A 24,307-nucleotide genomic window follows, 5' to 3' on the forward strand; every position below is an offset into this window, starting at 1 on the left:
CCATTCCCAGGGTGCTCAAGGGATCACTTTCCTCCACACACTCTCCAGGTCTTACTATTTTTTGTCTTTCAGAGAACAGTCATTCTTACTTGAGTGACATCTTATTGCAGTAATGTGATACATTTCTCTAATGATTATGATGTTGAACATTTTTCAATAAAGTTGGCCATTTGCATGCCTTCTATTTGTATGTCTTCTTTGGAGAAATGTCTATTTAGGCTATCATCCAGTGCTTTGCTTTTTTTTTTTCCTATTAAGATTTTAGTTCTTCATCTATTCTGGATATTAACCCTTGTCAGATATATACTTTGCAAATATTTTCTCTTATATTGTGGTGTCTCTCTTCCCTCTGTTGTTTCCTTGACTGTGCAGAAGCTTGTTAGTTTAATTAATGTCATCCATTTGTTTGGGTTTTTTCCTGCACTTTTGAGATCTTGTCCAAAAATCCGTTGCCTACCCCAGTGCTTTGTCTTTCAATTGGTGAATGAGGGGGTGTGCCGTGCATAAGAAATAGAACTAAGATTATACAATAAAAGATAAATTCTAATTTCTTATGGAAACAAAAATGTTACACTGTATTCACCCTGGCAATGATGTTTAGTTTTTAAAACTGGTCCCCACTGGTGGCCCAATATGCTAGAGATACAACAGGGGCAGAACACATTACCAAAAACACCCATCTCATGGAGCTCACAAGGAAATGAGGGGAAACTGAATAAGATATATAACTGAATGAAGTCATTCTTTTATATCAGACAGGGATGAGTTCCAGGTCTCCAGCTCCAGACCAAAGTCTGGGTGTTTGAGTCCCTTATACAAAACAGCATAGTGTTTGCATTTAACCTGCCCACACCATCCTGTATGTTTAAAAACATCTTCACAGATTACTTATGATCTCTAATACAATGCAAATATTTTGTCAAGAGTTGTTGTGCTGTAGTGTTTAGTGAATAACAAGAAGAAAATACTCTGTATATGCAGTACAGACACAATTTCTTTATGAGTACTTTTGGCCTTCGTTGGCTACGGGTTCATTGGGAGCCGGGCTCTGTGAGGCCTCACCAGCACTCCAGGACGTGATCTTGTGCTGAGTGACCTGGAAAGCTACTGCAGGGCTGGGCGTAGAGAATCAGCACCGTCCTGAGAGCCAGTGTTGGTGCCAGCTCAACAGAGCTAAAGGAGCTGAAAAAGACTTGATCACCAACACTGCACAAGGGTGAGATTCAAGAGGAACCAGAGTGGTGGACTGTTGGAGAGCAGCAGCCAAGGACAGAACTGGAAGTGTCCAACCAGGGCAAGCTGCCCCTGGCCAAGGACCCTGCATGTGGGTGAACTATGCTGGGGAAGAACTAGTAGTGTGAGTCTTTCCCACCAGAGGGCGCCAAAGACAGCATGCAATACCATCATATCCCACTCTGGGTAATAAACATGGTTCTAAATTCTCTACATACATGATATGTTCCATTCTCACAACACTATGAGGAAGAACCATTGTAACCAGATATCTCTAGCTCTCAGGTCTTGGTTTCTGAGCAACGGAGATTAAAGCCGACAAAATAGCAAGCAGCAAGCGATGAGTAATGTCCAATTGTGGTTTTGTTTATTAGAAAGAATAAGATAAAAGAGCTCCCCGCTTGTTGGGGGTGGGTAAAAAACCTTAGACGTTGAAGTCCATTGACCTTTTATACAGTTTTGGGGGCTGGAATATGTGACAGAAAGCAGGGCTGCTCCTGGTTGCTGGTAGGCCTTTGATGTCCCCAAAGCAAGCTGCTTTGTTTGCATTTCACTTCCTCCAAGGCCTCTCCCATTTGGTTAAGAGCCTGATTTTTGTCCCTAGCATTCTATTAGACCTTGAGGGTCAGTTTGTTTAAGTTAATTTGGGCCCTTTGGGATGTTTACTCACTTAAGCCCTGACTTTTAGTTTAGTTGAAGTTAACTGTTCATGACCCATCCCCTATCTAACTTTTCCTATCTTTACCATTATCCCCACATCACAGATGGGATCCTGAGTCACCAGAAGGGATTTTGCCAACTACCCCTGGGGCTTTCCCACTGTACTGTTTTGCTGGGTGGCAATGCTCTCCTTACCTGAGGGTTCTGGCCACGTTTTCTTTCCCGGCCACTCACCAATCAACACATTTATTGCCTCCTTCTATTGGAGTCTCCACTCCTAAAGCTGCACCCTCTTGACTTTAGGTCCTTTAAGCCCTAAAGAGTACTCTCTTTCCTGGTCACCCTGCCCAGCAGAGTAGCCACTCCTCCCCTCCATCCCCTGCTCAGCTGGTGAGCAGCCTCAGACAGCCTCTGGCCAGGCGAGTGAAAGATTAGGCCTGATGGTCTCACAGACAGCCTAGCTCCTCAAGGGTCTGTAAGAGGAAGGAATACAAGTTAGAGCACCCTCAAGCCCCACTAGGGAAGCTCCAGGAGGACAGTGGCTCCCAGATATTAAAGGGTAGGTCACTGCACTCAAGGTGCGAGTGAGCACTTAGCAAGTGCTGTTGATTGGCTTCCTTTTCAAGCATCTTTCCTCCCTACACAGGCTACAAGTAGCTGACAGAGGTTGAAAGTCCCAGACTTGCTACACTATCTAGCAGCAGATGCCACAGGAGCATGCCCAGCAGCTTTCTTTCAAAGTGAGGGTCACTGTCTCCAGCTATTCTCACATTTGTGGTTTACACTGAAATTTCTACAGGATAAAGAATGATTCTCTGTCATCCAGCTACATAGGCACTAGTAAAATAGAGAAATGGCTGTCTAAAATATGGTATATTATTACTGTGAAAAGTAAGGCACAAATTAAAAATAATGGAATGGACCTATAGACTAGAAAAAGGCCAGCTGCAGAAAAGTATGTATTAGGTAAAAGAAAACTTTGTGAATATAAATCCATATGCAAAGCCAGGTGCAATGGTACAAGCTATGAAGCTCAGCTACTAAGAAGTCTGAGGCAAGAGGGTCACACTTACAGATCAGCCTAGGCAACTTCGCAAGACCTTGCCTCAAAATAAAAAAACAAGAAGTATGGCGTTGTGGGTCTGTGGAAGAATCCCCTGGGTTCAACCTCTAGAACTGAAATGAAATACAAACAATCGCACTACATAAAGTGTTTTCTTTGGAGATATCTATATATCTCTCTATCTTCTGTCTTCTACTGATATAAATAACTTTACAAGGCATGGAGAACTAAAGACTTCTGGATGAGACACCAAACTATAAAACAAGCCAAAAAAATAGAAGAAATCATTCCTGACACTAGGTTTGCGAAGTTTTGTTGGATATGGCACCAAAACAACAGGCATCAAAAGCAAAAATACAGAAATGTGTCTTCAAGGAGCTTAATGCATTTGTGCATCACAGGACACAATCAACACAATGAAAAGCAACCTACAGAGTGGAGAAGACACATCCAAAGCATACGTCTGACAAAGAGTTAATATCCAGATCACGCAAAGAACAGCTACAACTCAATCACAACAAAATCAAATAAGGCACATTAAAAATTGAAAAAGGACTTCAATAGTCATTTCTCCAAAGAAGGTGTACACATGATGAACAAGTATAAAGAAAGATGTTTAACATCACTAATTCGGGAAGTGCCAATCAAACCACACTGACATGCCGCCTCGCACCCATTAGGACAGCTACTGTAATAAGTGTTGGGCTTCATATGGAGAAACTGTAACCACATGCAGGGTTAGTGGGATTAAACAATGGCATAACCACTAGGGAAAGCAGTATGCACATTTCTAAAATGTTACAAATAGAACTACCACATGATCCAGCCATCCCACATCTGGGTGAATACCCAAAGAATTGAAAGCAGGGTGCTTGGTCTAAATATTTATGTCCTCTTGAAGTCAGTTTCTAAAGGCCTAATCTTTAGGTGGTAGAATGAGGTGATGAGACTTCAGAGGTTATGAAATCATGAGAGTATATCCCTAAAGAATGGAAAGATTCCTCCCCTAAAAGAGGCCCCAGAGAGCCACCTTCTTTCTCTGTGTGAGAAGAAAAAGCACCTTCTGTGAACCAATTTAGACAATGACTCTGCCTGCATCTTCATCAGGACTTCCCGTCTTCCGAATGCTGAGAAAATATAATTCTGTTGGTTGTAAGCTACCCAGCCTGTGGGATTTTGTTACAGCAGCCTCAGTAGACAAAGACACGGGGTTTTAAAGAGATACCCACGTGCACGGCAGCACTTCTCACAACTGTCAGGAGGTGGGAGTGACACAAATGTCCACTGATAGACAACTGCATTTGCAAAATGTGGTCGATTCATACAATGAGATAGTACTAAGCCTTAAAAAGGAAGAAATTCTGACACATGCAGTGACACGAATGACCCTGAGAACATGATACAAAGTGAGCTACATTAGTCACAAAAAGACATACTGTAGGATTTCACTTGTAGAAGGTATCTGGAGTAGTCAAATTCATAGAGAAGGAGAAGGGGATGGCAGACACCAGAGACTGGGAGAAAGGAAGAAAGGGTGTTGTTGCTTAATGAGTAGAGTGCTTCAGATTTGCAAGAAAAAACTTCTGGAGATTCTTTACATAAAAATGTGAACATGCCCAACAGCAATGATTTGTACACTTAAACATAGGGAAGATGGTAAATTTTGGATTATGAGCTGGTTTTGCTACAATAAAAAGGTGGGGTATGGAAAGACACTTTCATTTTGGAGCTCTTCCTTCTGCAAGTGGGACTGAGACACTAAGAGGAGGGCAAGGATGATTATCAGATTCAAAGAGACTTGAGCACTGCCTGTAGACATTCAGGCTTTTTAAGAGAAGAGTGGAGTTGAAGATTTCTGAGATGAGTTAAATACAAGAAAGCGTTGCTTTTCATTAGAATCTGTTAGTTACTTTTCTCTTGTTACTGGGACAAAATACCCGACACTCAAAGTTAAAAGGGAAGGGGTTTGCTTGGCTTACAGTTCATAGAGGGTTCAGTCCATAATTGGCTGGCTCTGAGGCTGGGATGGCAAACATGCATTGCAGAGGGGAAACAACATGGTGCACACAAAGCAGAAAAGGTAACAAGAGAGGTTTAACAGCTTCTTTCTGCCCCTTTTATCTTATTCAGGTTCCTGGGATTAGGGCAGTGCCAAACTAATCACTTATTCCTAGTGATTTAGTAATCACACACCCTTAACCCCAGCATCACACACTCCAGATTCAACTACCTCTGAAAAAGAAAGTCCTACCTCATCCGCATGAGGCTTTAGGGAGCCATCTGAACACAAACCATAACAGAATCTAATCTAATACCGTGATGGTGTGGAGTATTAGTCACCTTTCTTGTTGCTGGGACCAAATATGTGACAACCACAACTTGAAGGAGTGAAGGCTTATTTGGCTCAAGGTTTCAGAGTTTCAGCACATGATGGGTTGGCTCCAAGCAGGGAGGAGGTGACCTGCACAGAGTTATGTAACGAGTCAGTGGCAGGGCAAGTCAGCCTCTGTCTTCACTTTTAGATTCATTTCAGCTCAGTACGCACCAATACCATATCCCTCTGTCAAAATAAGTTGGGAGAAGGAACTGAGCCTCCTATACACCCCCATTATCAGACAGCTCCTTTCCTAGCCTTGGCCTTTCCTGAAAAACTGCGTGCAGAATGGAACAGCTCCAGGCAGAGTAGCAGTAACTCAGTTTTATTTCTTATTTTCCCTAGGGGTGCAGCACTTGGCACCTTGTCCCATCAGGACTGGTTGCTCCACTCCCATGGTCCTGTTCTCCGCAGGGATTGGGGCTGGAGCTGTTAGAGACCCGTTACACGAGCTATGAGAAAAGAACTAGCAGACCCAAGGGAGCCTATGATGATATTAGAGGACGTAGAGAGTCCGGCCGCCCCTGGGGGAAAAACAAAAAGTGAGCAGAGTTGGGCAGACCAGGAGACCTCTGAGGGACAGAAGCGTCAGTTCAGACACCAGCAGCCCTCCTGAGGGCCCAAGTCCCGGGGGCCCCACAGCATCTCCTCTATTCCCAGACCCCTAGGATCTCCATTGTGGGATGAGGCAAACTCAAGTGGAGAATGCAGCTGGAAGCTCCTTCATTGTGTAGGGAAGGAGGCAAAACCTGTTCAGTCAGCTCCATCCCCCGGAACAAAGGAGATGCCCCGTGCAGCCCAGCCTGAACCTGGCGTGACTGGCCGGGCTCCTCCCTGCCTTACTCCCATCCCTGGAAAAACCCAGACCTGAAGGATGACACAGGTGCGGAGCCCCAGGGCGCAGGGCTGAGATGTGGCCTCAGTGTTCCTTCCCTTCCTCCACAGCAGTCCCCTCCTGGATACTCACCCACTGACTGCAGAGTGGCCACCAGGCTCCCCGCGGGCACCCCGCCTCCGTTGGCAATGGCAGTGACTGACATCATCTTGGCTGCCAGGGACGAGGCAGTGATTCCTGCCCCGGTGAAGCCCACAGCACTCAGCACCATGGGCACAGCCACCACAGCCAGCCCTGTGGGGAGAGCAGCTGGTGGGCTGGGTTCAGGGCAAGGGACCCCCACATGGTCAGGGCTGGGGTCCTCACAGGATAGGGGGAAAGAGGTGGGCTCTGAGCCTGGGGAGACCATGGCCATGGCCAGTAGGGGCCAGCCTGGGAGCAGGGCCCGGTGGGAAAGTGGAGGTAAGGGTGGGAGTCCTGGGGGACAGGATCCTGAGCCAGGCTCTGATTGCCAGAAGGTACTTTTTTGTGAAAGTTGCTTGTCCAAGCCTTAGTGTCTGCCTTGTTTCGAGGCTGTGACATTCACTGGTTTGTGAGCTTTGTTTTGATGAAAGCAAGTCTGGCCCCTGACAGTGTAAGCAAGGACCAGTTCAGAGCTGCAGCACGTGGCAGCTTGGGTTCCCTGAATCTCCAGAAGCACATAGAAAGCCACCAGACCCAGGGTGGCGGGGCCCAGGGCATCCCTGTGATGCAACTCTGCTGTTCCAACTCAAGCTGCACACTCCCTGGGGAACCTTGCACAGGCATCACTGGCCTGTTTTTCAAGGAAGGGAACAGGAGCCCAGGGGACTTCAAAGACATGCCAGGGTCACAGAGATGCTCTGCACTGGGGACATGGGCCCGGTGGAGGACACTGACACCTCGCCTGCACAGTACACTTGTTCCTTGCAGCCACCTCCCTATTTCTTATCTTCAGTGGTTTCCGGTCCCTCCTTTCCTGCCCTCTCCCTCCTTCCTGCTCCTCCCTCCAGCCCCTCCTGAGGCTCCAGAGAATCCTGGGCAAGGACATCATGGCTGCTCCTCTGGTCTCTTTGTGCCACCCCAGGAAGGACTTGAACCCTTTCCCTGCAGAGACTTACCTCCTCCGGCTACAGCTACAGCAACCTTGGCTGAAACCAAAAGAACATTCTGTGAGGGGATCCACATTGCCCTCTGCTCCCCACTCCAAGCCAACCACCCAGTGGTTGGTGGGGTTCCCTGGGGTAGGCTCCAAGGAAGGAATGACCCCTGCCTGTCCCTCCCTGAGTCACTGAGAATAGGAATAGTTGGAGTGGATCCTCCATCCAACTCCACTTAAGACTCTGTGGAGACTCAAATTTGTCTTGAGTGAATTACCTGCCCTAAGCCAGAAGGATCTGGAGACAGGGCTTTGGGGTTCTGAATCCAGAAAATTCATCCACCTAATACAGGTTTTGTTTGTTCTTTGTTCATCTCCCTGCAAGCTGCTTGGCTGGTTGACTGGGAATTTTGTGGGAAAATCAGAAGTTACCTTTTACCCATCTCTCTTTCCCAAGCCAGGTTTTGTTCAAAGAAACAGCGAAATTATTACTGCAATGTCCCTTCTTGATGAACACAGGACTCTTGGCACTGTAACTGAGGGACTCCGGGTTTAACTGGGACGGGAAGAGGCCTGTCTAGCTCCCTGGAGAGCACAGGGAGTTCCAGTGACCCAGGGTCACTGTTTGTCAGTGGGGTTACAGGACACTGAAGGAGCTCCTAGGACAGCAGAGCACCTGAGGACGGGGAGATGAGCTCCTTTCTGCACTTCCTGCCTGCTGGAAGCCAGGGTGAGCACGGCTGGATCCAGAATACTGCTCATGCTACCCAGGGGCCATGCTTGGAGGAAAGGATGGGAGACTCATGGAGACCAGCACATTGCCTTCTCCAGGAAGTCTCTGGATTCTCCCAACCAGAATTCATCCTCGCTCCTCCGTAACTCCAGTACTCATAGCCTGGGGGCATATTTAGAAATGTGTGGGACTAGATCCCCAACACCATGTGCCCTTGCATTAGTCCAGGGCCCAGTCTCCTACAGTTTTAGGGGCCTGAACTGTACTCTTTGGGGCTAGAGGGACCAGAGGTTCCAAAAATAGTATGAAGTGCAGCAGGCTTAGCCAGCTCTCGGGGAGAGTCCTGGACTCCACAGAGGAGGAAGTAGACACAGGTGCCTGAGGACCAACAGTGAGTGTCCAAAGGGTACATGGGGATGGGGCGTGGACCCTCAGGAAACAAGAACCTGTTTCAAAGGCATTTGCTGCTAATTCTCTTGGCAGGCAGGAAGGGAATGCCAGGCTGGTTGGCAGCTGGGGCTGGCATACAGAAAGCCCACAGGAAATGGGGGCTGTCTGGCCTGCTGAGCTCACTGGTCGTGCTGAGATGGATGCAGGGCTGAGTCTTCTGGTCTGTGCAGAACCTACTTTGCCCTGAGGCTTCCTCCCAACCCCACCTGCAGCTGTAGTGGGAACAGCTCTGCATTCCTGCTTCACTTCCTGTCCCAGGCTCAGGAGCATCCCCCCACCTCCCCGCCCAGGGCAGCAGGGCATTGATCAATGTTCCTCCTTGGTAAATAAGGGACAATATTACCTTCCTCTGTGATGGTTAGAAGAAGTAAAGGAATTGATAAATGTCAAGTGCTACCCACAGGAACTAAGACCTAAATACTTGATCAAATGTAAATGATCTTGTTACTGTATTATAATCATGCAGAATTCTTAATCATAGTCCAAGATTTCGTCTGAATTTCAAACAAGCAGAAAAGAATGGTGGGTGTGACCCTGGCCCTGACACTCTTGTCAGACTTCTCCATGTTGAATGGGAAGCCCAAAGCGAGGTGTCTGTTACTCAGGACCACTTACGTCCAATGGAGGAAGCAGCCCCGGCCAGAGCATCAGAGGACACCTGCAGGATGCCAGCAGCATTCAGTGTCTCCAGCCAGGGCTCAAGGACAGTCGCTGCAGGACTGGCAGCCTGGGATACCAGACTGACCCCTAAGGAGGTACAGAGGGTGAGTGGTCAGGATGGGGGTCACAGACTTGTCTCCCCCATTCAACATCATCAGTTCACTTTAGTGCAGGTTGGAGAACCTGTGGGCATCCACCCCGAGAGACAGAAAGGTAGAGGCGTGTGGTTGCATGCAAGAGACCCACTTGGTTGCAATTACATGTCAGGATTAAAACTCCCCTAAGGCCACTGAGGGATCTCAAGGTCAGAGTTGTCAGTATGAAAAACAGCAGTAGAATGAAATGTACAACAGGCTATTCTGGGTGTAAACTAAAACACATGCAAATGCAAACAACACCCATTCTGCCAAAATGCAGGTGAGACACACACACACACACACACACACACTAAGTATGTGAGAAATGCTGGCTTTGGTGGAGAGAAATTGATATGTAAGGATTGATGAGAAGAGGTGAATAAGAATAGAGAGGATGCCTGCAAAAATGGATGAAGAAAGAGTCCTGAAGTGCAGAATGTTGTTAAAAATCAACGGTCTGGCTTGGAGATTGAGCAGGAAAAACTGGAAAGCCTTGTTGCCATTCAATGGAAGATTCTTTTGTCTGATTCAGTTAGAAACCATGAATTGGCAAAGTGCAGTCTTGCTGGTGGTTCTCAGCTTTGGGTACCAATGGACCCATCCCTGGATTTGAGCCCCGATGCTGCTGCTCTTCCCTGCTGGTTGAGATCTCTGCCACTGCCAGGCACTGCCAGGCACTGCCAGTTAATGCCAGGCACTGTAGGCCAACTTTGTCCTCAGCTATTGGACTCTGGAGCTCTTCAGCACTACAACTCTTAGTGTTTACAGCTCTTTTAAAAGTAGTATCTCTGTCCACACTACTCAGGGTAAGAATTCTGAGATTTATGAGAATTTTTGAGCCCATACAACAAGAGAGAAGATTTACAAGGCTTTACTTTAACAAGACCTAGACTAACCCTGGAAATGTTAGAGGAGAGTTGCTTATACAGCAGCAGCTGGCCTGTGACTGGTCTGAATTCAACCCTACTGACTGGCCCAAATTCTAGCCGGTGATTGATCCAAATTGGTCTAAACTCAAGCTTTCTGACTGGAGCCTACTGATTGGTCCAAATTCAATTCTACTGCATATTTTTAAAAATTATTATAATAATTTTAATTGTATAGTAACATTTTTGAAATCTAATAAGGGAAATTTAAATGTTTAAATACTTCATTTACTCTTAACAATGTATTGCATTTTCCGTGTCAGAACTGAAAATAATTTATCAAGATTTTGAATTTTTCCTTCCTCATGAAATTTCAAGAAGGCAAAATAGTTTAATTAATCTTTTTTTTTCTAGTACTGGAGATCAAACTCAGGACCTTGCACTTGTGAGGCAGGCGTGGTGACACTACGCTAAATCCCCGGGCCTAATTAATCTTTTTAAGGTGTATAAAATTCTGAAATTGAAATTTTTATTGAAAACAGGATCTTTGTATGGGCTTTAGCCTTGACACTTTTCTTTTTTCTTTTTTTTTCTATTTTGTGATTCAATTTATTTCAATCAGGTAAATTTGTTTGAATTTTATTGGTGTGTCCTGTGTACATCTAGTGCGTATGTAAAGCTCAAGCCCACTGCAGTCAGGGAAGACACCGCCCAGAGTGGGGAGGGGCATCCAGGTCAGCCATAACTGTCATGGTAGCTGTTCTGCTGAACAGCAGAGACACGGCGGCTTGATTGACAGCTGCAGTGTCCCCACAGAAATAGTGGGGGTAAAACTGAGGAATCCCCAGGAGGACTAGCTGAGTTAATCCCAGCTCATGGGGGTTTGGGGATCATGGGCTCAGATTCCTCACTGATTTCTGCACCCTAGAAGTGCAGGGGTTTCTCCTCTGCTTCTTCAAAGAGGCTGCAGAGTCTGGAGCTGGAGTGAGGTAGATTAGTGTGGAGGGAAATCACTTAAACTCAGAAGAGCCTGTCGGGCACAGAGACCCAGAGCACACGCACAGAACAGAATCCCAAATGACTATGCAGGCCCCAACCTTGTATGCGGGACCAATGAGAAAACTGCCACTTTCAATTCTTTGCTTACTGCTAGTGGGCCCTTGATAGAACAGTTTAAGTCTGACATAAGGCCAGTTGAGTTTCTGATAGGGCAACCCTCTCAAATGCCTTGTTCACATGGGGAAGAAGTAACCTAGGAATTCCATATACCAAAGAGCCCTGCCATTATTCCTCGAGAGCCCTGTGAGTCTATTCCCTGCCCCCCCCTTACTCTACAGAGTGTTTCTTTTCCACTGTCAATAAAAGTGAATTCTTTTCCATGTGATTGGTCCAACTCTGTGTTCAGAACACCAAGAACCTGGAAAGAAATCTCTTCGGAACCCAAAAGTAACAGAAGGAGCAAAATAGGGACACAAAGGCTGACAGCCTAGCCCACCTCCCCTCAGAGAGAGGGAGAGCAGCTTTAAAATAAACTTAAGGGGGACAGCTGGACACTGAGGCAAACTGTTTCAGTTCATTCCGGCACCAAAGGGGAGCAAAGAGAAACCAGGGGGAGGGGCATGACAGCTGTGGGCCAAACCACTTCCTCCTCTAGCTGTGACTGAAAAGGAGGCCAGTAAGAGGCTTCTGCAGACCTCTCAGTCTACGCAGGAGGCTCAGGTTTAGAGGGGAGGGGATTTACTGACCACCTGGGTCTGAGAACCTGGGGACCCAAACTTCAGGCTCACAGACAGGGTCCTGCCTCCCTGGGGTCCTTGGCAGCGAGAATGCAGAGTGGACACCTGGAGGCACCCAGGAGACCAGGGCAGCCACAGGGCCAAGCCTCTGCACACCCCCCTCCCCCGGACAGGGCCCCCTACCGACCCAGAACACTTACCCTTCGATGAGAGGCCAGCTAGGAAAGTACCAGTGGCCTCTCCGCCAACTTTGGCCATGGCCATTGTTGATGTTACCTTGGAGGCCAGGAAAGAGGCCAGCATGTCTGCTCCAGCTAATGGCATGGTGCAGCGTGAAGTTTCCCAATTCCAGGCGAACCTGTGAAAAAGCTATTGTGGAAACATGAGGCCACGGAACTGGATTCTTGCCTACTGTCCTAAAAAACTTTAGGGGACCAGGGCGGATGGGAGCCTGCCCTGAGCTGACTAGTGGACACTGGGCCTTGAATGGGGCCTGGTGTGAAGGAAGGGGGGGATGCAGATGCTGAGGTTCCCAAAGAACTCATATTAGGGGTTGGGGTGGGCTCCAGGGATGTATTTCCCTCTGTTGGCTGCTTCCTTCCTCCTAAAAACCCCAGGATCCACATCTTAGATGCTTCTGGGACTCACTTAAATCCGCATGTGCAACTGAAACCCCCAAAATGAAGAAACCAGAATCAGTGCCATTGTCCAAAGACATAACGCAGTAAGGTGCTATGGGTGCCTGCTTGTCCATCATCTCCCCTGAATGTCAGCGAGCTGGAGTCCTACCCCACTATATAGATAAGGAAACAGAGTCCAGCTCAGAAAGGGTATGGGATTTGCTCCAGGTTGGAAGGCTCCCTACCAAAGCAAGACCTCAGCCAGGTCCAGCTGCTTCCAAATAAGGTGAACTTCCAATGGCTCTGATTTTGTTCCTCCTGACATTTACTGTGATTCTCCCCGTGCCCTCTTCACACTCATCCACACCCAGGCTTGCGGGAAAGGCAGACGAGCACACTGCTCCCAAAGCCCGGAGTCCAGGGGCTCAAGACCCATCCCTCCCAACCCCCAGCTTCCCTTGCAGCTGCCCTGAGGACAGAAAAACAAATCCCAGCGGCAGACACACAGTAAGGATATTGCCCACCCACCTGAGTTTGAGGGTTGCAGTGAAGGGGGCCTTGCCCTGCTCTTCCGGCTTCAACCAGCAGAAGTGTTTTCCCAACACAGGGTGCCACCCAGGTGACCAAAGAGGTAGGTTTCCTTTTCCCAGGAAATGGAAACCAACCCCAGCCTCTCTTTCTGGCTCACTGGAAAATCTGGTTATTGTGGAAACTGGATTTGGCTACTGTATCAATTGTTGTCATTTGCTATAAAATGCTTGGTCATCTTTGTATAATTATTTTATATCAATGTTATTTCATAATGACTTTGAAGGATCGTTATTGTGTTTGAAATACATTATAGAACCATTTCCAGAGTTTAGAGATTTTTGGGTTTTTGTTTTGTTTTGTATTTTATTGACATAAATGACAGTCTTCATGAGGGGCTCACACTTCAGATTTTTCAAAGCCTTCTTCTTCCTTTGTTTTCTTTCTCTTTTCTGTTTTCTTTCGTATTTCCTACTCCTCCTTGTCCTTCTCCTCCCCTCCCCTCCCCTCCCCTCCCCTTCCCCTTCCCCTTCTTCTTCTTTGTTTCTACAGTTCCTATTCAAGATTAAAAATCGGTATCCTGTTGCTTTGTAACTGAAAGGTGGGGAGAGAGAAAGAGATTGATTCTTGCCAGGTAAATTATATTAAATTTTCAGGGGGGTAGGTAGTGTCAAAAAACTGGAGAAGTTGTGGAAGTTGATAGAACAAATTAATTTTTGTGAAATCATGCTCCACATTCTTACAACATCTGTTTTCTAATGTAAGAGCAGATAAATAAGTTTACTAATAATATTGCTTCATAATAACTAAAACTCACAGAGCACTATATCAATAAAGGATCCAAAACATCCTGAAGGTGTTTGTTAAGATTAAATTGCAACACGGCCCCCTGAGACAGGACCCCCTGGCGTCCGGGCCAGGAGGAGGAGGAGGATTCTCTGATGGCTCACAGGGCAGGTGCTGCTTTTGTGGGCACCGCTGAAAAGCGAAGTTCAGCAATGTCCGAGATCCTCCGGGAGCTGCTGCAAGTCTCTGAGAAAGCTGCCAACATCACCCAGGCGTGCAGGCAGCAGGAAGCCCTCTTCCACCTGCTCATCGAAGAGAAGAAGGAAGGAGAGAAGAACAAGAAGTTCGCCGTGGATTTCAGACCCTGGCTGATGTGCTCGTACAGGAAGTTATAAAACAGAACATGGAGAACAAGTTTCCAGGCTTGGAAAAAAACATTTTTGGAGAAGAATCTAATGAGTTTACTAATGATTTGGGGGAAAAGATTACCATACAACTGTGCTCAACAGAGGAAAAACCACAGAGCTTCTTAGCAGAGTCCTCAGTGGCAACAGATCAGCACCTGAAGCGCTGGCCAAGGTTGTTCATCGGGATGTTGCCTTCGGAGACCCGGCTCTGGACTCTGTAGACACCAGCATTCCAAAGGACATTCTGGGAATTTGGGTGGATCCCATAGATTCAACCTATCGGTGCGTTAAAGTTTCTGCTGATGTTAAAGCCAACCAAGGAATTTTCCCCTGCAGCCGTCAGTGTGTCACCATTTTAATTTGTGTCTATGACATACAGACAGGGGTGCCTCTGATGGGAGTCATCAACCAACCTACTGTGTCACAAGACCTAAACACACTCAGGTGGAAAGGAGAGTGCTACTGGGGCCTTTCTTACATGAGGACCAACATCCATTCACTCCAGCCCACCATCTCTAAAAACAGCAGCGAACCCCAGCCTGCAAGCGCCAGCTCTGAGGGAAAATCCCCCCACCCTTTCTCCGCTGTCATTAGTACAAGTGAAAAGGAGACCATCAAAGCCGTGCTGTCATGGGTGTGTGGAGACAGCACCTTCTGGGCAGCTGGGGCTGGTTACAAGAGCCTTTGTGTGGTCCAAGGCCTTGTGGATGTTTAGAACCTTTTGGAAGACACCACCTTCAAGGGGGACACCTGTGCTGTGCACGCCATCCTGAGGGCCATGGGTGGGGGGATCGTGGGGATGAAAGAATGCCTAGAAAGAAGTGCAGGAGCAGGGCTGAGTCTGCCAGAGCTCCTGTACCACGAGGAAAACACTGGAGCCACTGGGGTCATTGCTGGGCCAACAAGGGAAGACTGCATACAGGTCCAGGAAGTGGCTGGAGACCTTCCTGAGCTGCCTCCTCCAAAATCTTGCATCTTTGGAGTCACAGACGTAGAAGGGCTCTGACCTCAATGTACACACCAACCGGACTGTTTCCCATTATCTCTATCTTGGTTTTTTTTTGGTACCAGGGATCAAACTCGGGACCTTGCGCTTGCGAAGCAGGTGGCAGCACCACTGAGCTAAATCCTCGGCCCCCCATTATCTCTATCTTTTGAAGATAGTGTTGTCCTATTGGTGGTTAATGCATACCTTCCTCTTTTGAGGAGCATTTTTCCACTTTGTGTTCATGAGGTTAATTTTGGTAACTTAATGACATTTACGCAGCAATTAAGAATGATATTCTTACAGTAAATATTGTACTGCTAATGTTGCTTGAAGCACTTCAAAAAAAGATTAAATTGCACACTGAACAGAAAAAAAATCTCTTAATTATTGAAATTTTGAGTTGTTTCTGCCTGGGTTTGGGGTAAGTGTGCATAATGAATTAGTATAAAGTATAGATAGCAACGTCTGACAGTCTTATTTGTTAAGAATGGACTGCACGTAGGGCACTAAAGTGTCATAAAATGCAATTTTTTATGTTCAATTAAAAAAATTCCCAGGCAGATTATAAACTCAGATCAAAGGGCATATCTTTCTTCTGCTATAAATCTTTCCATTGTTATTTTCTTTCACCATTAACAACCTTCATTTCTTTGGCATTTGTAGATATCTGTCTCTTTAAATAACTTTTAAATTTCTCTTCTCTTTTATTGCAATTGAAATTACATTTGTTTTAACTGATACCTAAAAACATAAAGATTGTACAAATTTATGGGGTATCATTTGATGTTTTGATTTATGTATATACTGTATAATGTTTAAATCAGGTTAAGCACATCCATCACCTCAAATATTTTTCATTGCTTTATGGGAAAAATATTCAAGATCTTTTCTTCCAGCTTTTTGAAGTGTACAGTATTTTATTGCTATCTGTAGTCACCTTACTGTGCAATAGCACCTAACAACTCGTTACTTCTGCCTAACTATAACTTAGGGCCGATGATCATGTGATCTCACCCTCCCTACTCTGCCAGTCTCTGAGACCCAGCATCACCCTCAACTTCTAAGAGATCAACTTTCTTCTATTCCACATGTGAGTGGGACGATGCATCCTTGCCTTTCTCTCCTGGGTTTATTTCACTTCATATAAGCATCTCCAGTTCCATCCAAAGTGGAACAAATGACCAGATTTCATTCATTTTTATGGCTGAACAGTGTACCAGTGTGTAAATGTACCACTTTATCCATTCATCAATTGATGGATAATTAATTTGTTTTTGTTTCATGAGCTGTTATGGTTTATATCTAGATGTTCTCTCAAAGCCCCTTGTGCTCATAGGTGGCGCTTTTGGAAATGATTGAAACACAGGTGCATGACATTAGATTAGTCTGTGATGGGTTTGTAGCTGGGTATGATGCTGGGAGGTGAAGCCTGGTGGGAAGAGGTAATATCACTGTGGATGTGGCCTGGAAGGAGAAAATATATATATCTCCTTTGGTGGCTCTCTGCTTCATGCCTGCCCTACCATGGACTGTTTCCCAACTCTGCTATGTCTATCTCCTGTGCCACCCTGCTTTGGAGCCAACTGACTATGGACTGAAATTTCTACAAACTGTGAGCCAAAATAAATCTGTCCTCCTTTAACCTTTAACCTGTGGGAGTCAGTTATTTTGTCCCAGCAACAAGAAGGTAACTAAGACAATGGCTAATATGAATAGTGCTGCAGTAAATGCAGCAGTGCAGATGACTCTTCAGTAGACTGAAATTTCCTTAAAATAGTTACCTACTAGCAGTGATACAGGAGATGAAACATGAAAATATTACATCTCTCAACCTGTTAGATGTCTGATATGCTGAGTTCATATTCTCTAAAATGGAAGAATGAAAAAAAATGGAAGAATGAATTCTAGGAACAACGGAGTTTAAGAGTAGGAAGATATTTATTGATAGGATAGCCCTGGAGAGGCAGGAGGGGTCCCGAATGGGACCCAGGCAAGTAGAAACATCACAGCTAAATGTGATAGATGGCTAATCTTGATTCTTAACTTGATTGGCTTGTATGGTGCTTAGAAGATTAGTAATGGAAACTTCTGGGTATACTGGGTGGGTTATGGAGGCATGACCTTAAGTGTTCTGTGTGGTCCCTGGGCTCTTCCTCTTTGGCTCTTTCCTGGCCTTTCTGCCTCCTGGGTACCATAAGATAAGCACCTTTTCCCCCACCATATCCTTCCACCATGATGTTCCTTCCTTGATGCCGACAAACCATGAACTGAACTTTATGAAGCATGAGTCAAATAAGCCACCTCCTTTAAATTGTGGGTGTCAGGTATTTAATCCCAGCAACAGAAACCTAACTGATACATCCTTATTCTCAGAGGGGAAAAGCTTTAAGAAGCAGGGCTATGAAGCACAAGGGTCAGAGTTACCTCAACAAATTGTTGTTGGCAGGGAAGCCTGAGTTCTGGAATGAACTTTAACTTTGGGACAAGCCAGTGATACTTCTGAGCCATTAGAGAAAACACCACTGGGTACATAGCTGGCTTGTAAGTGCACAAAGAAGGAGTCAATACTCTGGCTTGGAAGTAAATGGCTCCAAGTAGGATGCCTTCCACCACCTCACCCCACCATACCCCCTACTCCTACGGACTCCTTTGTTTCAGTTCCCCATTTTCAGAGTGATAAACCTAAGTCCAGCGAAGAGGTGACCTGCCCAGAGTTACATACAGAGTCAGTGGCAGGGCAGGGGACAGTTTGTCATCACTTTAGATTCATTCCAGCTCAGCACAGGCCAATGAAATGTCACTCTGTGATCATGTGGTGGGAGAAAACTGAACCTAACATACCCTTGATTATCAAGAGGTCACTGCCCAGCTTTGGCCCTTCCCAAGCAAACTACAACAGGAAGGAAGTGCACAGATAAGGACTGTAATAACTCATTTTATTCCTTGTTTTCCCTAAGGGTGTAGCATTTGTAGAGCCCTCGGGACTGGTCAGCCCAGCTGCGGTACACCAGTCTCTGCTCCTGTGGCCTTCTCCTCTACAGGCAGGGGCCTGGAGCTATTAGAGGCTCACTGCTGTGGTCACAAGGGCTGTCCCAACCGATGCAATGGTACCCAGGGAGGCTTTAGAAAACAGAGAGAGTCCAGTTGCCCCTGGGAAGAAACAGGGTGAGCAGAGTCATATAAGCTGGAGAGGCAGACGGAAGTGCTGGTTCGAGACAGCCCCTGGGGTGGAGGTGGAGGGGCTGAGACACAGGGGCCCCCAGCACACCCTCTGTTTCCTGAAACCCTGGGATCTCTCTCTGAGGGCGAGCCAGCAATGATCTCCAGTGGAGAATCCAGCTGGAAGCCGCCTCCCTCTGCAAGGAAGCAGCTGAATCTGCTCCATCTGCAAGGATGGAGAAGATGCCCCATGTATCCCAGCCTGAACCTGGCATGCCTAGCCGGACTCCTCCCTGCCTTAGTCCCGTCCCTAGAGAAACCCCAAGACATGGGGGGGGTGACAGAGCCAGAGTGCAAGGGCATGGGGCTTTCACCCCCTCCCCCCTCCCCTGCAGTCCCCTCCTGGATACTCACCCACTGACTGCAGAGTGGCCACCAGGCTCCCTGCGGGCACCCCGCCACCATTGGCAATGGCAGTGACTGACATCATCTTGGCTGCCAGGGACGAGGCAGTGATTCCTGCCCCGGTGAAGCCCATAGCACTCAGCACCATGGGTGCGCCCACCACAGCCAGTCCTGTGGGGAAAGGAGCTGGTGGGGCTGGGCTCAGGGCAAGGGAGGCCCACACTGGGTCAAGCCTGGGGTCCTCACTAGGTCTGGAGAAGGAGATGGGCTCTGAGCTCAGGGAGGACCACAGGCATGGTCAGCAGTGATCAGCAGAGAGCAGGGCCAGGCGGGGAAAGTGAAAGGAAGGGCGGGGGTCCCCTGCATCAAGGTCCTGATCTAGGCTCTGACTGCTTGCAAGAGCTTCTTTGAGGCAGTCACTTGTCCAGGCCTAAGTGCAATGATGGGACAAGGGACAGGTTCCTAAGCTTTGTTTTCACAGAAGCAAGTCTGGCCTGAAACAGTGTGAACAAAGAACAGTTCAGAGCTGCAGCAGGTGGCAGCTTGGGTTCCCTGAATCTCCAGAAGCACATAGAAAGCCACCAGACCCAGGGTGGCGGGGCCCAGGGCATCCCTGTGATGCAACTCTGCTGTTCCAACTCAAGCTGCACACTCCCTGGGGAACCTTGCACAGGCATCACTGGCCTGTTTTTCAAGGAAGGGAACAGGAGCCCAGGGGACTTCAAAGACATGCCAGGGTCACAGAGATGCTCTGCACTGGGGACATGGGCCCGGTGGAGGACACTGACACCTCGCCTGCACAGTACACTTGTTCCTTGCAGCCACCTCCCTATTTCTTATCTTCAGTGGTTTCCGGTCCCTCCTTTCCTGCCCTCTCCCTCCTTCCTGCTCCTCCCTCCAGCCCCTCCTGAGGCTCCAGAGAATCCTGGGCAAGGACATCATGGCTGCTCCTCTGATCTCTTTGTGCCACCCCAGGAAGGACTTGAACCCTTTCCCTGCAGAGACTTACCTCCTCCGGCTACAGCTACAGCAACCTTGGCTGAAACCAAAAGAACATTCTGTGAGGGGATCCACATTGCCCTCTGCTCCCCACTCCAAGCCAACCGCCCACCAAGAATAGGGGCTGCCTCGGGGTGGGTTCCCAGGAAGGAATGACCCTGCCTGCTCTCCCTGAGTCTCTCTGAGAAGGGGACTTCCTCAGAAGGGGAGGAATTGATCCTCCATGTAACTCCACCTAGATGCTGGGGAGACATGGACCTGTCCTGAGTGAATTACCTGCCCTGGGCCAGAGATCTAAAGATAGGGGTTTAGGGTCCTGGTTCCAGAAAATTCAACACCTAATATAGGTTTTGTTTGTTCTTTGTTCACCTGCCTGCGGGCTACTTGGCTGACTGACTGGGCTTTCTTCTTTGGAAATCTGAAGTTACCTTTCGTTCACTCACTGTCTACCAAACCAAGTTTGGTTCATACACAGAACGAAACAAAAATCCTCTGGATGTGGCTAGGAAGGCATGCCACTGTCATGGCCCTTCTCAATGAACATAGGACACCTGGCTCTGGAATTGAGGGTCCTGGGTTTAACTGGGACAGAGAGAGGCCACAAGGATGGGTGTCGAGCTTCCTGAACAGGGCTGGAAGTTCCTGCGACCCAGGGTCAGTGTTTGTCAGTGGGAGCTCCTGGGAGAACAGTGCATGCAATGACAGAGTCGCTCCTCATTCTGCACTGCCTGCCTGCTGGAAGCCAGGGCAAGCACTGTTGAATCTGGAATGCTATTCATGCTACTTGAGAGCCATGCTTGGAGGAAAGGGCACCAGACTCATGGAGGCCAGCACATTGCCTTCTCCCAACCAGAATTCATCCTTGTGCCTCTGTGATTGGAGAACTCACAGCCCCGGGCCATTTTGGGTTTGTATGGAGCTGTATCTCCAACACCATGAGCCTCTGGTGTATTTGAGGCCAAGGTCCTGATCTCCAGCAGCTAGCTATAAGGGTCTGAACTGCACTCTTCGTGGTCAGTAGGACCAGAAGTTCTCAAAACAGCATCAAGTGCAACAGGCTTAGCCAGCTCTCAGGGAGAGTCCTGGGCTCCAGGGAGGAAGTAGACACAGGTGCCAGACTCCCAAGGTTGTGTGGCCAGAAGGGACATGTGGATGGGGCATGGACCCTGGACTCAGGAAACAAGAATCTGTTTCAAACCTGTTTCAAAGGCATTTAGTGCTTGACTCTCTTGGCAGGCAGGTACACACAAAGCCTGAGGATATGGGGGCTGTCTGACAGCCTGCCGGGCTCACTGGTGGTCATGGGTGGGATATGGGGCTGGCTCTTCTGGGCTGTGCACGATGTGCCATACGTGCCCCCATGCCCTGCCCTCTGTGATTGGAACAATTCTGCATTTTTGTTTTATTTTCTATCCCATGCTCTGAAGGGATACCCTCACCTCCCTGCCAGGGCAGCAGGACATTGATCAATGTTTCTCCTTGGTAAATAAGGACCAATATTACCTTCCTCTGTGGTGGTTAGGAGAATTAAAGGAATTGATAAATGTCAAGTGCTACCCACAGGAACTAAGACCTAAATACTTGATCAAATGTAAATGATTAAAATGTTATTTTAATCATATGAATTTCTTAATCTTAAACTGAGGTGCTGTTTACATTTCTGACAAGCAGAAGGAAATGATGAGTGTGGTTCTGGTTCTGACTCTCTGGACACAATGTTCCTGCTGATTTCTGTTCCCAGGAAGGAGTGTCTGTCAGCCAGGGGCACTTACCTCCAACTGAAGCTCCCAGAGCAACAGCAGCAGACTCTGGCAGGGTGGTGCTCAGCCCAAGAGCAGACACTGCAGAGCCCAGGGAAGATGCTGCAGGGCACAGGGCAGCCTGGGATACCAGAGTGAACCCTGGGGAGACACACAGACAGAGTCAGAGATCAGGGCAAGGGTCACAGTCCTGTCCCTCCATTCAATGCAATGTGTTTGTGTTAGAGGAGGTTGGAGAATCCTGGGGTCTTCACATATTTGGCAGCAGTTAGAGGTGAGGATTAGAAGCTCCCCTAAGGCCACTGAGGGCTCTCAAGATCAGAGTTGTCAGTGTGAAAAACAGCAGTAGAATAAGACATACAGCAGTCTATCCTGTGTGTAAACTAAAACACATCCAAATGCAAACAACACTCATTCTGCCAAAATGCAGGTCAAACACACATTACCTATAAGAGAAATGCTGACTTTGATAGAGGGAAACTGAGGACATAAGGGTAGATAAATGAGCTGGGGATTTAGCTCAGTGGCACCACACCCGCCTCACAAGCAAAAGGTCCTGAGTTTGATCCCCCGTTTAAAAAAAAAAAAAAAAAAAAAGGTAGATAAATGATAAAACCAGAAAGAGGTCTGCAAAAACCTATGAAGAAAGAGGCTAATACACAGAACATTAAAAACCAATGCCCTGGAGCAGACATCCCCCAGGACATACTGGTAGGAAAGGAGCCCCACAGGCAAAGGGACATTCAAGTGAAAATCTAAAGGAAGTAAACTCCGGTCAGTGGTGAATCCAGGAGACAGGAGAGCCATGAGAGAGAGAGCAGGGCCCAGCTGCAGACCCCTCAATCGAGGCAGGAGGAAGCCCAGGTCCAGAAGGGAAGGGACCTAAGGGGCACCTAGGTGTGAGCCTTTGGGGACTCGGATCTCAGGCCATGGTCAGGGTCTTGCCTCCCCCAGGACCTTCACAACAGGAACATAGGGTGGACAACCGGAAGCAGCATCGAGTGGAAGACTGCGCCATCCCCAAGTCCCCTCTCGCCCCCAGCACTGTCCTTCCCAGGAACACTCACCCTGCGATGAGAGGCCAGCTAGGAAGGCACCAGTGGCTGCCCCACCAACTTGAGCCATGGTCAGTGCTGATGTTATTTTGGCACCCAGGGATGAGGCCAGCACACCCGCTCCAGCTAATTCCATGGCAAAGATGTGAAGCTTCCCGACTTGGGCCAAGCCTGCAAAAAGGGTGGTGCTTTGGTGGAGACAGGCTAGAACCGTGTTCTCATCCACTTCCCTGAAAATTTTGAAAGGCATCAGGGTAGGTGGGAAGCTGCTCTGAGCTGACGGACACTGGGCCTGGAATGGGGTTTGGGGTGAGGGAAGGGGGGATGTGGATGTTGGGGTTTCCAAAGGACCCACATTAGGGGTTGCGCAGAGCCTGAGGGGATTTTATTTCCCTCAGATGGCTGCTTCCTTCTTCATGGAAATCCCAGTGCTCATGCCCTAGACACTTCTGGGACTCTCTTAAATCTGCTGGAGCAAATACCAAAGTTAGGAAACAAGAACCAACAACATTGTCAAGGCACGGACCTTGGCTGAGGTGCTAGGTCTCTGCTTTTCTATCATCTCTGCAATGTCAGAGCTGGGGTCCTATCCTCATTTTATAGGTGTGGAAACAGAGTCCAGCTCAGAGAGTGCTGGGAGCACTGCACTGTAGATCACTATGGCCAGGCCTAACTCACCTCCTCCTGCTGATGAGGCAGGGCCCATAGGAGGAGAACAGGCGACAAAAGGGCAGGGCGGAGCAAGGCCTGACCACAAAGAGGCTTATCTTTCTTCCTGCCTATTTGCCAGAGAAACATCAAGCATGATGTCCTGCAGACCTCAGCTCCGTTTACAGACCCGCCCTTTACCTCCCCATGCACTTCGCTTATCTCTACTGCTATAAATAAACAAGCAGCCATTTGCCTGGGGTCTTTTCCTCGAATCAGGAGTTAGAGCCCCACCTGGGCCCACCTATACCTGTGTCTCTTTGTATATCTTTCTTAATCTCCCACTCTTTTCTCACTCCTTGAACCCTTCAGCCAAGCCGCAAGAGAGGGAATGGGATTTGCTCCAGGTCCAAAGGCTCCGTGGCATGCAAGACCCCAGCCAGGTCCAGCTGCTCCAAATAAGGAGCTTGCGCTGGCTAAGATTTTGTTCCTAACACTTGCCTCTCCCCTGTGCCTTCTTCACACTCACCTACCCTCCAGGCTTGAGGGAAACCTGGCACAGGCAAGATTATCGTTCCCAAATCCCAGAGTCCAGAAGCTCAAGGCCCATGCCTCCCAACTCCCACCTTCCCTTGCAGTTGCCCTGATGAGAACAGAAAGACGGTACAGAGGTGCATGCAGACCACACTGCCATTGGAGCTTGGAGGCCACAGAAGAGCAGCCATGCCCATCACTCTCACTTTACCAAGTGAAGAGGACTTCCTGAGGATGCAGCACCAACACCTCTGTTAGGTCTTGGGCAGAAGGTTTCCAGCCAGATGCTTATGAAACTTCTGTCTGGCTGAAGGGAGACACCCAAGAGTGCCTGCAACCAATGAGATAAGTTTCATTTTCTCAGGAAACTGAAATTTAAGGTATTTTTTCCTTACTTTGTGATTGAGAGGGAAATGAAATCCAGAAGCCAAAACCAGGGATATCTTCCACCTTTTTCTGGTTGATGAGGAAATCTCATTATAGTGGAAACAAAATTTGCCCACTGTGTTAATCATTGTCCATTACTACAAGATGCCTTGTCATATTTTAATTCT

General features: G+C 47.8%; 2 protein-coding genes and 1 pseudogene across 8 annotated transcripts; 1 reads left to right on the forward strand and 2 right to left on the reverse strand.

The window, feature by feature from the left end:
* Window positions 1-3,495: 3,495 nt before the first annotated feature.
* LOC101707760 (uncharacterized) lies at window positions 3,496-13,162 on the reverse strand. 4 transcript variants are annotated; one of them, XM_013066763.3, is made up of 6 exons: window positions 13,013-13,150; window positions 12,065-12,233; window positions 9,081-9,212; window positions 7,305-7,334; window positions 6,298-6,459; window positions 3,496-5,417 (listed from the first exon to the last, which is right to left on the reverse strand). In XM_013066763.3, exons 2-6 carry the CDS (start codon window positions 12,186-12,188, stop codon window positions 5,377-5,379), a joined length of 489 nt encoding a protein of 162 aa, XP_012922217.2. In that variant the 5' UTR covers window positions 12,189-12,233; window positions 13,013-13,150; the 3' UTR covers window positions 3,496-5,376. The 4 variants fall into 4 exon arrangements, with proteins under 4 accessions (XP_012922217.2, XP_012922214.2, XP_004837111.2 ...); XM_013066760.3 differs by lacking the exon at window positions 3,496-5,417 and adding an exon at window positions 5,640-5,854 and having other exon boundaries at window positions 13,013-13,162; XM_004837054.2 differs by lacking the exon at window positions 3,496-5,417 and adding an exon at window positions 5,640-5,854 and having other exon boundaries at window positions 12,065-12,222; window positions 13,013-13,130.
* A 652-nt stretch (window positions 13,163-13,814) lies between these two features.
* Window positions 13,815-15,368, forward strand: LOC101709425 (inositol polyphosphate 1-phosphatase pseudogene; annotated as a pseudogene).
* Window positions 15,369-18,112: 2,744 nt separating this feature from the next.
* Window positions 18,113-24,070, reverse strand: LOC101707401 (uncharacterized). 4 transcript variants are annotated; one of them, XM_013065788.3, is made up of 6 exons: window positions 23,965-24,070; window positions 22,584-22,742; window positions 21,529-21,657; window positions 19,767-19,796; window positions 18,767-18,928; window positions 18,113-18,343 (listed from the first exon to the last, which is right to left on the reverse strand). In XM_013065788.3, exons 2-6 carry the CDS (start codon window positions 22,705-22,707, stop codon window positions 18,252-18,254), a joined length of 537 nt encoding a protein of 178 aa, XP_012921242.1. In that variant the 5' UTR covers window positions 22,708-22,742; window positions 23,965-24,070; the 3' UTR covers window positions 18,113-18,251. The 4 variants fall into 4 exon arrangements, with proteins under 4 accessions (XP_012921242.1, XP_012921246.1, XP_087051618.1 ...); XM_013065792.3 differs by having other exon boundaries at window positions 23,960-24,043; XM_087195492.1 differs by lacking the exon at window positions 23,965-24,070 and adding an exon at window positions 23,749-23,767.
* Window positions 24,071-24,307: the final 237 nt, after the last annotated feature.

This window comes from Heterocephalus glaber, unplaced genomic scaffold (genome assembly GCF_053883595.1).
Source record: "Heterocephalus glaber isolate CG9 unplaced genomic scaffold, H.glaber_assembly_v1.0 deba00001608, whole genome shotgun sequence".
In the NCBI taxonomy this organism is placed as follows: domain Eukaryota; kingdom Metazoa; phylum Chordata; class Mammalia; order Rodentia; family Bathyergidae; genus Heterocephalus; species Heterocephalus glaber.